This window comes from Schistocerca gregaria, chromosome 7 (assembly GCF_023897955.1).
Source record: "Schistocerca gregaria isolate iqSchGreg1 chromosome 7, iqSchGreg1.2, whole genome shotgun sequence".
In the NCBI taxonomy this organism is placed as follows: domain Eukaryota; kingdom Metazoa; phylum Arthropoda; class Insecta; order Orthoptera; family Acrididae; genus Schistocerca; species Schistocerca gregaria.
In genome coordinates this window covers 309,191,253-309,201,877 of record NC_064926.1, presented here as the reverse complement: position 1 = coordinate 309,201,877, position 10,625 = coordinate 309,191,253, and the positions used below count along the sequence as shown (strand labels likewise).

At 37.6% G+C, this 10,625-nt stretch overlaps 1 protein-coding gene across 1 annotated transcript in view; it reads right to left on the bottom strand.

Annotated features, from left to right (window-relative positions):
• Positions 1–1,427: 1,427 nt before the first annotated feature.
• LOC126281742 (myogenesis-regulating glycosidase) overlaps positions 1,428–10,625 on the bottom strand; it is a 667,424-nt gene continuing 658,226 nt past the window's right edge. Inside the window, exon 12 of the mRNA XM_049980929.1 lies at positions 1,428–3,105. Coding sequence (XP_049836886.1) covers positions 2,788–3,105 — 318 coding nt within the window. The 3' untranslated portion in view covers positions 1,428–2,787. The remainder of the gene's footprint in view (positions 3,106–10,625) is intronic.

Genomic DNA, 10,625 nt, shown 5'->3' with positions numbered 1-10,625 from the left:
TTCTGTATCTTGAGCAAACAATAAAGGAAATAAAATAAAAGTTCAGAGTAGGTATTAAAATCCATGGAGAAGAAATAAAAACTTTGAGGTTTGCCGATGACATTGTAATTCTGTCAGAGACAGCAAAGGACTTGGAGGAGCAGTTGAACGGAATGGACAGTGTCATGAAAGGAGGGTATAAGATGAACAACAACAAAAGGAAAACAAGGCTAATGGAATGTAGTCTAATTAAATTGGGTGATGCTGCGAGAATTAGATTAGGAAATGAGACACTTAAAGTGGTAAAGGAGTTTTGCTATTTGGGGGGCAAAATAACTGATGATGGTCAAAGTAGAGAGGATATAAAATGTAGACTGGCAATCGCAAGGAAGCTTTTCTGAAGAAGAAAAATTTGTTAACATAGAGTATAGATTTAAGTGTCAGGAAGTCGTTTCTGAAAGTATTTGTATGGAGTGTAGCCATGCATGAAAGTGAAATGTGGACGATAAATAGTTTAGACAAGAAGAGAATAGAAACTTTCGAAATGTGGTGCTACAGAAGAATGCCGAAGATTAGATGGGTAGATCATATAACTAATGAGGAAGTATTGAATAGAATTGAGGAGAAGAGGAGCTTGTGGCACAACTTGACCAGAAGAAGGGATCAGTTGGTAGGACATGTTCTGAGACATCGAGGGATCACCAGTTTAGTATTGGAGGGCAGCGTGGAGGGTAAAACCCATAGAGGGAGACCAAGAGATGAATACACTAAGCATATTCAGAAAGATGTAGGTTGCAGTAGGTAATGGGAGATGAAGAAGCTTGCACAGGATAGAGTAGCACGGAGAGCTGCATCAAACCAGTCTCAGGACTGAAGACCACAACAACAACAACCCTTGTACACCATATACCTCATTCTCTTATACGTAACACTGGATTTTACTGTTTAATTAAGGCCAGTTATCAGCTTTGTGTGGAATAACTACGTTTATATGCATCTTTCAACATTTAGCAACTCTTTCAACACTGCTGAAACTATAGTCACTCCCTGACCCACTACAACCTATCTAAAGTTCAAATGTTGCCAATCAAGTTCCCAATGGTATCTTCATGGAACTATGCTTTAAGTTTCACTAAAAGACTGTATTCTCCTTGCAGTAAAAGTACTAATATGACTGACGCAATGTGAGTACAATTCTATGCTTTCTACTTTTCTTTAAAAAAGCTATGCACCTAATCAAAGTAGAGGCTACTCCTTTATTAAAAAGGTATCATCATTCTGGTTTTGTGGGAAATTCTTGACAGTTTTTCCCAGTCATTGTTCACAGTTTCTGATTCAATTTTCTTTTTTTCCAAATTACACTTAACAATTGGAAACAACTCAAAATCCTAACAAAAAAGAATGTATGTATTACACCTCACAAAAAAGGATTAAAAAATATAAAACAATTAGAGGAACAAAATTGTCATATATTTGCCTATGACTTTCAATATATTTATAATACTATGTCACAGTGTTCAAAAATTAAGACTCTTCAATGACAGATGAAATTAAAACTTGAAGCTACATCAAATTGATTAACATATCCATGTAGTACAATTGCTGTGTCTTTTAGAACATTTTCTCTAATTTTAAAAAAATATATTAGTGAATATTCTAACTTTCACAGTTCATTTTCTAAGGAGTATAAGACTCTTCAGGTTCTTATTTCACTAAGTCATTTTACTTTGAATGACGTTTAGCGTTTAAAAATAACAAGTTATTATAGTTTAAATATTCTGTGCATATATCTGATGGAAGGTTTAAACACTACAGCAAACTTTCTCACTTGTTTGACTTCTGATAGCAAATATGAAACTACACTTTCCGTGTAGTTGTCTTTTGCATTTATATTTTATCATATGTAACAATAATTATGAAAACAATTCACGTCACCAATGAAACACCAACTATCACAGATATGTAACAAGCACATAAGTATTTTCCAGTCCCAGTCTCTTGGTTCATAATAAAAACAATGCCACTCTCATTATAGCAAAACTTCTTAAAAATACTAATGACTTTAAAGTGTAAAAATATTATTTAATTGTTTCATCAGTGTTCATGAAAACTAGACCAACAGTCCAAGTAGAAACCTAACAGTGAACTTTTAATGCGGTCACTGTAATTGTTAGCACAAACATTGTTTTTGCATGCTTCATAGAAGAATCTTCTATTATCTGTTCTCAGATTTGAACCAATGCCTAGTGTGAGCTAAACAACAAAACTTCATGTCACTCCATGTCAGTTCATGAGATTCTGTTGTCTCATTTATTTTCTTGGTTTCTGTAAAAGAGGGCTGATGACATCTCCCAGTGTACAACTAATGTTCTTGCTCTGGATTTTTCTACAAAAGACATATTTAAAATTAGATATATCAACATAATCTAGGAGACAGGAGAGATGAAGACGCACATATTCCTGAGTAGCACACCACTATTTCAGGTACATGATATGGAATGCTTTAAGTTTCTGACAAACATTTGAAGTCTTGAAATGCTATGTAAAACACTACCAAATAACATGACATCAGACAAAATTGTAACACTATCAAAAACTGTGTAGAGCATTCATATAGAAGGCACTTCATGCTTTTGCTATATTTCCCCTTAACTTGTGAAAGAAATGAAATCACTCTGAGAACTCCTCTCATTACATTTTGAGTAATATTTTTATTTCATGCTTTTTATTCATTTGTACTCTTCCAAGTAAGGATACCATTTTTATTAAGTCCTCTATCAATCATCATGGTAAAATGATCTGAGAACATTAAAACCGAGTGTTGTCTGGCATCTTCATGAAGTAGGCAATGTGGTCAGGGCTAACATGGTAATGGTGCAGCCAGCGACTGCCCTTGCGCAGGCTTCCATCAATTCCATCTCTCCAGACACCTGCAGGAAGGTAGACTTCTCGATGCACTGCACCAGGCTCCAGCACTGGTGCCACAAGTATCTCATCACCAACAGAGAACTGATCTAGCACACGATGACAGGTGTGATCTGCTGGATCCAACATCCACAGAGGTCGGATGACTGGCAGGCCTGACACCAGGGCCATTTCTGTGAACTTCTTCAACACTGGAGTAACCTACAAGAAGAAATATTACATGCTGAGCAATGGGAAGAAGACCGTGGGAAACAAACCAAGGACAAAGAGACCAAATTAAACTGCTTAAATAAAAAAATAATAATAAAATTAGTTTATCTTCATACCTGTAAATGTGTATGGGGTTAGATTCATAGAGAGAATAGTATGAACAAATAAATCATTAAAAAACTAAGCAAAAATTACTTTACTATGAAATAAAATAAAAATAGTCTGTTCAAAAATGCACATGTATGAAATCAAAGTCTTCTGCCTGATAACATTCAACACACATTGCTCTGCCCTGTGCATTGTCAAATGTGTGACTTGTCCTTGGTATGCTGTCCACAGAGTGTCAAGACATTTCTGATCAAGCTTGTTACACTATTTGGTAGCTTCCCTCCTCAGTAGGAAAAATATAATAAGCCCAGTCTCATGAGAAATATGTAATGGATCACTAACTGAAGGCATTTTTTTTCAGAGAGGCTGAAATATGCCACTGCCAAACCCCTGTTTGAGAAAGATGGTACGAAAGACGCCAATACAACCAACATATTTCATTGTTGAGCTCATTATACAATTTTTGAGAAGGTGATGTGTTCTAGAGTGGTATATCTAACAAAAACAATGCAGAAACTTGTACTTAGTAATGCAGCTAATACAGTAAAGGGGCTCAATCTGAGGTCCACCGCTGTCCCTCATTATGTAAAGAATCTTTCATCTACTACATAAAAAGCAGAATTAGTTCTTTTTGTGGATTACACTAGCATTGTAATAAATCCAAGGATACACACAGAAACAGAAAAAAATTGTGAAAAATGTTCTTAAAAGGATCATTGACTGGTTTTCTGGCAATGGTCTCACATTCAATTTTATAGGGACACAACATATTCAGTCCTGAACATCTAGGGGTACTACAACAATGATAAGTGTGACACATGGTGAATAAATAACAAATAAGACAAACTCCAGAATTCGTAGTTGTTCATTTTAATGAGAATTTAAACTGGAAAAAGCACATTTTGGAACCCATAAAACAACACAGTTCCCAAATATTTCCACTTACAATCACTACAAAACTTGGGGAGATACAAATCAGTATGTTGATACATTTTGTATATTTTCATTCAATAATGTAATATGTTCTATAGTAACTCACTTTTCAGGAAGAAAATTTTCTATGTCAAAAACATGCTGTGAGATAACATGTGGTACTCATTCATGATCATCTTGCAGACAACTGTTTAAAGAGTTGGGCATTCTGAATACTGCTTCACAGTATATTTATTCCCTCATGAAGTTCATTGTAAAGAATCCACTGCAGTTCAAAAGGAATGACAATGAATGTAATTACTATACCAGAAAGCAATATGGCATTCATTACTGCACAATAAGGTTGTCTTTATCACTTACCTAGTGATATAAAATGTCTGACAGACAGCGAAGTAGAATTTGAAAACAAACTGAAAAAGCTTCTCTGTGATTATTCCTTCTATTTCACAGAATAATTTCTGTTATTGCAATGTATAAAAGGTGGTGCATAGGAATTACTAACTCACATCTATATGTTCAGCATGTAGCTACATTTAAAACTTAATTTGTGATGTGAATGTAAAATCACTCATTGAGATGCAAAATAATCCATGGAACATAAAACTAACTAACTATATAACTAACTAATCAAACAATGGAAAATCCAGGATGGAATGTAACAATACCAGAGAAGGAAAGTTGCCACTCATCATATAGCAGAGTTACAATAGGCACAATAAAAAGATTCACACACTCATAGCTTTCAGCCATTAAGTAGCTCTCTGAGACTGCAGATGTGTGTGCAAGTTGCGTTTGCATGAGTGTGTGTGCGCGCGTGTGTGTGTATGTGTATCTACTGCTGACAAAGGCTTAATGGCCGAAAGCTATGAGTGTGTGAATCTTTTTATTGTGCCTATGCGACTCAGCATTTAAACTATATAACTAACTAAGAACATCCAGAGTATGAGGCAGATTTAAATGATCATGCATTGAAAGTTTCAAATGGTCTCATGCTTGCCCAGTCCAGTTCACATTGGCAGATATTGCAAATTATACCATTCTTGACCCATGGTGGAAGTTCTTCACAAGGTGTGTTAATGCATAATCAACTCTAACAACAAACCCATTGTCAAAATACTGACTATACAAATCATCAGTAGGTTGGAAGACCCTGTCCCAATAATGCACAGGTGTTAAATTGTCCTTGGCCTTGCTGCAGTGGGAACACTGATTTGCATCAGGTCACCAAATTTAAGTGCTGTAAGGCTTAGCCAACACTTGGATTGGAGATTGTCCTTGTCTGCTGTGCGCTGTTGCAAAGCAGGGCACATTCAGCCCTCATGAGGCAAAATGAGGAGCTACTTGACTGACAAGTAGTGTTCCGGTCACAGAAACTGACAACAGCCAAGAGAGTGGTGTGGTGTTTACATGCCCCTCCATACCCACATTCAGTGATGCCCGTGAGATAAGGAGGGCGTGGCAGCTATTTGGTAACACTGTGCCTTCATGGCCTGTTTGGGTGGAGGGTTTTTTTTATAGTTAAATTGCTCTACATCCTTCCTTATGCTCATTTTGACTTTTTTCAATTAATGTCTGTCAATTTGTTAATAAAACTTAGACTTCTCTTAAGACTGTGATACTATCTTTGGAATGACTGACAAAGTTATTCTGTCTGTCAACATGTACTACAAGTTGAAGGTCAGCTGTCAGACATTTCACCAAATGCTGATTATATTCAAGTCTTCCTGCAGTCCATACAAATTTATTAATGACATAACCTTTTCAGGGGAAAACTGAGAAGCTGAAAATTTATTGAAACTAGAGTTACCCTCATCCAGCAAAAGGATGACATGTACTCTTTTTTCGTATGCTGGTCGTATCCAGCAGCCATTTGCATATTTCATCAAACGTCTGAATTTTATTATATATGAATCTAACATTTAAAATATTTTGAATGATTTTTTGTTTTATTTAATTTCTCCCTTGTTCCAAGTGTACATCACTAATGGTGCGGCATGACAAAGAAAACTGAAATGCCCAGAAGAGGGGGAGGAAACAAAATGAAACCTTATAGACTGAGAGGGTATGTGAACTTAGTGGAGCGATTACAGAACTGAGTCAAATTTACAGAGAACTTGGCAGTACAAGCTAACATATCAGTATGGTGTTGCACCCCCTCTGACCTGGATGCATGCATTAATTTGGTTGGGAAGGGTGTCATAATGCTGTTGTTTCCTCCCACAAGGCAAGCTAGCCCACAACTATTTTCTCTGATTCTTGATATCCTGGATACTGGCAATGGGTCAGAGATAACATTCATGCTCATCCAAGAAATGCTCTACTTGGGACAGATGTGTGGATCTTTCTGGTCTTCTGAAAAATAGCCCTATGATACAGTCACATGAGAGATAATGCATGTGGATGCACCATATCCATGATATACCATTGTGCTGTTAGAGTTCCCTCAGTCACTACCAGCTGTGAGTTGGAAACAGCCAATGGCTCCCCACACCATGACACAAAGAGTGATTCCACTATGCCTCTTCAAATCATTTGAAGAATGGGACACCTCCCCAGGTCACCACCTTCTCACTGACGGTGATCATTTGGCATAGTATAGAACCACAACCCTTCACTGAACACAATGCAATGCCATTCATCAGCAGTCCATGCTTCCTGGTCATGCTACCACTCCAAATGTGGCAGTTTGAGTTGTCACGTCAATGGCAGTCTTTGCATGGGACAGCAATTCCCTAGTCCAACTGCTAGTAGTCTCTGACCAAAAGTCTGAGATGACACAGAATGTTCCAGGGAGAACATTACTTGCTCTCAGATCACAAGCACAGATGTGGATGGGTTATGATATGCATGGCACTCAATATGGTGATCCTCCCTGGTCAGACTGTGTAAACTGGAACCTTGACTATGAGTACGCTTGTCATCACATTATCATGCAGTCCTAAGTCATGTCTGAATGCCATTTGAATATTGCTTGGTTAAAGCAGCCTACCAAATGGAGACCCACATCAGGCACCTTTCAAACTCTGTCAGGTGATGATAACACTGTCTCACATGAGTATATGAAAACTCAACATCTGATGCTGTTCACATATCTTATATATTCTACCAGTCCAGGGAACAACACTAAACATCAGCAAAGCTAATTCACTCTGATGGAAGTTGTACATTATGTGTTCAAAAGTATCCGGGCACCCCCAAAAATATACGTTTTTAATGTTAGGTGCATTTTGCTGCCACCTACTCCACATCAGCCACCTCACTAGTCATTAGACATCATGAGAGAGCAGAATGGGGTGCTCCGCAGAACTCATGGACTTCGAACGTGGTCAGGTGATTGGGTGTCACTTGTGTCATACATCTGTACATTAGATTTCCAAAGTCCTAAACATCCCTAGCTCCACTGTTTCCAATGTGATAGAGAAGTGTAAATGTGAAGGGACACTACAGCACAAAAGCTTACAGACCGACCTCGTCTGTTGACTGACAGAGACTGCCAACAGCTGAAGAAAGTTGTAATGTGTAATAGGCAGACATCTATACAGACCATCACATAGGATCCACTTCAAGTATTAGGACAGTTATGTGAGAAAACTTGGATTTCTTGTTTGAGCAGCTTCTCATAAGCCACACATCACACAGGTAAATGCCAAACAATGCCTAGCTTCCTGTAAGGAGCGTAAACATTGGATGATTGAACAGTGGAAACATATTGTGTGGAGTGATGAATCACAGTACACAATCTGGTGATCTGATGGCAGGGTGTGGATATGGTGAATGCCCAGTGAATATCATCTGCCAGTGTGTATCATCTGCCAGAGTGTATCATCTGCCAGTGTGTATCATCTGCCAGTGTGTGTAGTGCCAACAGTAAAATTCGGAGGCAGTAGTGTTATAGTGTGGTCGTGTTTTCATGGAGGGGGCGTGCACCCCTTATTGTTTCACATGGCACTATCACAGCACAGGCCTACATTGATGTTTTAAGCGCCTTCTTGCTTCCCACTGTTGAAGAGCAATTTGGGGATGGCGACTCTATCTTTCAACATGACTGTGCACCTGTTCATAACGCACAGCCTGTGGCAGAGTGGGTACACAACAATAACATGCCTGTAATGGACTGGTCTGCACAGAGTCCTGACCAGAATCCTGCAGAACACCTCTGGGATGTTTGGGAATGTCGACTTCATGCCAGGCCTCACTAACTGACATTGATACCTCTCCTCAGTGCAGCACTCTTTGAAGAATGGGCAATCATTCCCTAAGAAACCTTCCACCCTGCGCGAGTGGAAGCTGTCATCAAGGCTAAGGGTGGGCCAACACCACATTGAATTCCAGCATTACTGATGGAGGGCGCCATGAACTTGTAAGTCATTTTCAGCCAGGTGTCCAGATACTTTTATCACATAGTGCATCTTTCACATAAAATTGCAATTACAGTCATTTACTTATCAACCACTGGTGTGTATGTGTAAGAAGTTACATTGGCATCCAGCAATGCCTTCTTGGTGCTTCACCTTTTTTGTCAAGTAGTCTAATTTTAACAATGAAAAATCCTTTAAATTTGAAACAAGTATAGTATTATATGAGCCCATGAAGTGTGAAAGAAATAGTTCCAAGTGGTTCAGTATTAACCTCAAATATCTGGGTCATGGTTGGAAAGTTGGAGTTAGACTGTGGTGTGAGTAAGAAAAAATATCACCGTCATGTTTCTTTCTATTGGCTATTATTTTCTGTAATACTAATTTCTTGAGAAAAACTTGCAGTTAGCTCATTGGCAGGGACCAGTGAAAGAACCACTGGATAGTGTTTGTAACAGGCATAAGAAGAGGAAGTGTAAATTTCAGGTTAACAAAAGCAAAAATATCCTTATTTTAAAGAAGGGTGTTGTGACAGTTAGGCAAAATGTAAAATGTCCAACAGCTTTTACGATTATTGGAAACAAAAGGTTTGGGGATCTTGAGAGAAATTTGAGTAGCGGAAAGAACAATGTCATTGTTTGTAGAAAACAGTTCGGTTTAGAAGAAAGTTCAAGTTGTAGGGGTGCTTATGACATTTCACTTAGTAAATACCTTTCTGAGAGTTCTTTATTTTTCAAAAATTATCCTCCTTTTCTTTAATAAACACCCTACCTTAAAAATTTTCCATATGGTAACCATAGTTGAAATGTCACCTCAAGACTATACTTCTCTTTGATTAGAGATAATATGTACAGCTTGCAATTTCATACAGTTATAAGTATTTTATTGAGTTGACGACTTCTCATTGTTGACAAAAACTGGCAAAATTTTAGAGAATGATTAACTATAAAGTGTAATTATAAAAAGAAAATCGTGCCATGCATGGTAAAGGGTTTCCTTGATCTCCTCAGGTTCCCTCTCTCCCTCTACCCAACACACTTTGTTCAGTTTATCCACAACAATTGGCTGCCCAGCTAATGCTTCATAGGCACTCTGGATATTTTCATCATCTGTGCTTTCACAAGCAGAAATTTGTAATCTAAAAGCGAATATCATTTCTAATTATAACACACTGCCTCCAAAATTTAAGAACAAGCTAGGTAAAGTAATGTACCAAACATTAATTACTCAATGGAAATATATTAAAGTGTGGGGTCATGTTGCTGGAGGTTTTCCAGTTGTGCACAGAAAATTGGATGTCACATGGCATCGGGTCAGCAAGAGTATAGCGCCAAATTGGAGTGTCCCTGTAATACAAGGTAGTTAAAGGAATGGAAAAGACAGTATGTGTCAAAGAACTAGAAAGAAACAACATCAAAGACTTACAAATACCAGAAAGAAGCTCTTTTAAAAATAAAATACTAATTTATTTTAGCCGTATGCAACTTCGACTTGACTTAGCAGTTTATGTAGGCAAGGCATGCACACAGTTGATTTTTCAATTAAATATGATTTATTGTACCATTAACTAGTTTTTGAGCCACTGCAGGCTCACCATCAGAGGGAAGTATGGTACCATACTTTTAATTGTTTCACACTTTGTAACAATTCACTCTGTTAGTTTACTGTTACCTTTGTTCTTAATTTTTATTATTATTAGTTGTAGTAGTAGTATATTGCCATGTTTCTACAGTCAAAAGTTCATTTCATGTACACATCCCAGCTCTCAGGGAAAAGAAATAATAAAAGTTGATATTACACATATTTTTAACAGGGTCAGAACTGGAGTTCTTTTATGACGCCATTCGCCTTCAAAGATCTTAAAAAATGTTTCATACACCCACGTCTAGGACCCCACCCCCCGCAAACAATCATAAGGACGCCCTTGAGCCTGTTTCAATTCTCGTAAATATGTTATTCCATGATATAATGCATCTCTTGTCAAAGATAACAATGCGGCTAAATGGAGTGACTGGCATCCGCAAACTTGTTGTATTTACGTTCGATGTCCATTTATCATGAAACCTTTTTCGTAAACATTTTGCTAACTTAAGCCTAAATTTCCGATATTTTCGC